At 48.8% G+C, this 1323-nt stretch overlaps 1 protein-coding gene across 1 annotated transcript in view; it reads right to left on the minus strand.

Annotated features, from left to right (window-relative positions):
* Nucleotides 1–1323, minus strand: part of LOC100943842 (natural cytotoxicity triggering receptor 1) — a 7003-nt gene that overhangs the window by 3640 nt on the left and 2040 nt on the right. The window contains exon 4 of the mRNA XM_023508698.1: nucleotides 248–586. Coding sequence (XP_023364466.1) covers nucleotides 248–586 — 339 coding nt within the window. The remainder of the gene's footprint in view (nucleotides 1–247; nucleotides 587–1323) is intronic.

The raw sequence follows: 1323 nt of genomic DNA on the forward strand, positions 1-1323 counted from the left end.
GGAGGCTGAGGCAAGAGAATTGCTTAAGCCCAAGAGTTTGAGGTTGCTGTGAGCTGTGATGCCATGGTACTCTACTGAGGGTGACATAATGATACTCTGTCTCAACAAGAAGAATAAAAAACAAAAAAAGTAAGGATTTTGGGTTTCTTCTGGCCCCCCTACCTATTCTCTATCTATACCCTCTTCCTCTTTAGCAACCCACTGGGCATCCAGGGCATGGGCGTCCCTTTGACACCTTCCCCATCACTGTTTGGGGTTCCTATAGAGCTCCCAGGAGGACATGGGGGTGAGCTGAGGGTTTCCTCACCTGTGATTAGGAGCTCCACTGGTTCACTGGGAAAAGACCACACATGGTTGTTATAAGAGCCAAAACACCTGTACGTCCCTCTGTGGGCTGTGGTCACAGGACCCATGGAGAACTTTGCCTGGGCATTCCCATATCTGTGTTGTACATGGCTGGATCTTCCCTCCTTGAGCAGGAAGAACGTGCTTGTTCCAGTCTCTAGACGGCAATAGAAAGTCACAAGCTCTCCCGAGATCACCATAGGCCCGGGATGAACTGAGAGGGTGGGTGTATCGAACATTCCTGTGAGAGGAGGTGATAAAGATCATTATTATCCTGCCTCTCACATCTGCCATTTCTCTCGGCCTCAAGACCAGATGTCACTTTCCAGATCTCAGTCCCTTCTATTTAACAGTTTGTTTCCTTGATTTGTGCTGGTCATGAACACGCCCTCCCTGATCTCTGCTGTAAGACTCCTGGCCCCGGGGAGTGCTTTGGGAATTTCTCTACACCAATGTTTTAGTCCCATCACCTGGGAGCTTGATAGAAATATAAATTCTTGGACTCCCTTCCTCCACCCAGAGCCACTCCATCAAAAACTCAGGGATAGGGCTCGGCGCCTGTAGCACAGTGGTTATGGCACCGGCCACATACACTGAGGCTGGCCACATACACTACAACAACAACAAAATAGCCAGGAATTGTGGCAGGTGCCTGTGGTCCCATCTACTTGGGAGACCGAGGCAAGAGAATCGCTTACGCCCAAGAGTTTGAGGTTGCTGTGTGCTGTGATGCCAAGTACTCTACAGAGGGTGACATAGTGAGACCCTGTCTTGAAACTAACAAACAAACAAACAAACATACCCCAAGAAACCCTCAGGGATAGGGCAGCCATTGGTATTTAAAAACATATACTTTTTTTGGGTGGTGCCCTTAGCTTAGTGGATTAGGGCACTGGCAACATACACCAAGGCTGGCAGGTTTGAACCCAGCCTGGGCCAGCTAAAACAACAATGACAACTGCAGCAATAACAACAAAA

This window comes from Otolemur garnettii, unplaced genomic scaffold (assembly GCF_000181295.1).
Source record: "Otolemur garnettii isolate 467f Iridium unplaced genomic scaffold, OtoGar3 scaffold00264, whole genome shotgun sequence".
NCBI lineage: Eukaryota > Metazoa > Chordata > Mammalia > Primates > Galagidae > Otolemur > Otolemur garnettii.